This window comes from Fulmarus glacialis, unplaced genomic scaffold (assembly GCF_000690835.1).
Source record: "Fulmarus glacialis isolate BGI_N327 unplaced genomic scaffold, ASM69083v1 scaffold38470, whole genome shotgun sequence".
Taxonomy (NCBI): Eukaryota; Metazoa; Chordata; class Aves; order Procellariiformes; family Procellariidae; genus Fulmarus; species Fulmarus glacialis.
Window position 1 is genome coordinate 1 of NW_009190271.1, and position 380 is coordinate 380.

The 380-nt window shown below is 63.7% G+C and overlaps 1 protein-coding gene across 1 annotated transcript in view; it reads left to right on the forward strand.

The window, feature by feature from the left end:
* Positions 1–258: 258 nt before the first annotated feature.
* Positions 259–380, forward strand: part of KIF17 (kinesin family member 17) — a gene marked incomplete at its 3' end in the record, with an annotated part of 16,329 nt that continues 16,207 nt past the window's right edge. Inside the window, exon 1 of the mRNA XM_009585021.1 lies at positions 259–378. Coding sequence (XP_009583316.1) covers positions 259–378 — 120 coding nt within the window. The remainder of the gene's footprint in view (positions 379–380) is intronic.

Below are 380 nucleotides of genomic sequence, written 5' to 3' on the forward strand. Positions count from 1 at the left end.
CTCCCAAGCTTTTCTCCTTCTTAGTCTCCCCTTCTCCCTCAGCCCTTTTGCAGCCCCCCTGGCTCTCCTTTCTCATGCCACGTTGCAGGGGGGTCCTTCCCCTCAGCGTCCCCAGCAAGCAGTGAGTGCTCCACCCCACCAAAGGGTGCAGGCCCCAGGGTCAGGCTTGCCCCAGCGTTCCCACGGGCCTACCCAGGCCCCCATGCCCCCCCAACCCCACCAAGGGAGCGCGCATGGGCTTGAGCTGAGCCTTGAAAAATGGCCTCGGAAGCGGTGAAGGTGATCGTGCGCTGCCGGCCCATGAACGAGCGTGAGAAGGCTCTCGGCTGCAAGGCAGTTGTCAGCATGGAGAGCGCGCGGGGCCAGTGCTTTCTCCAAAA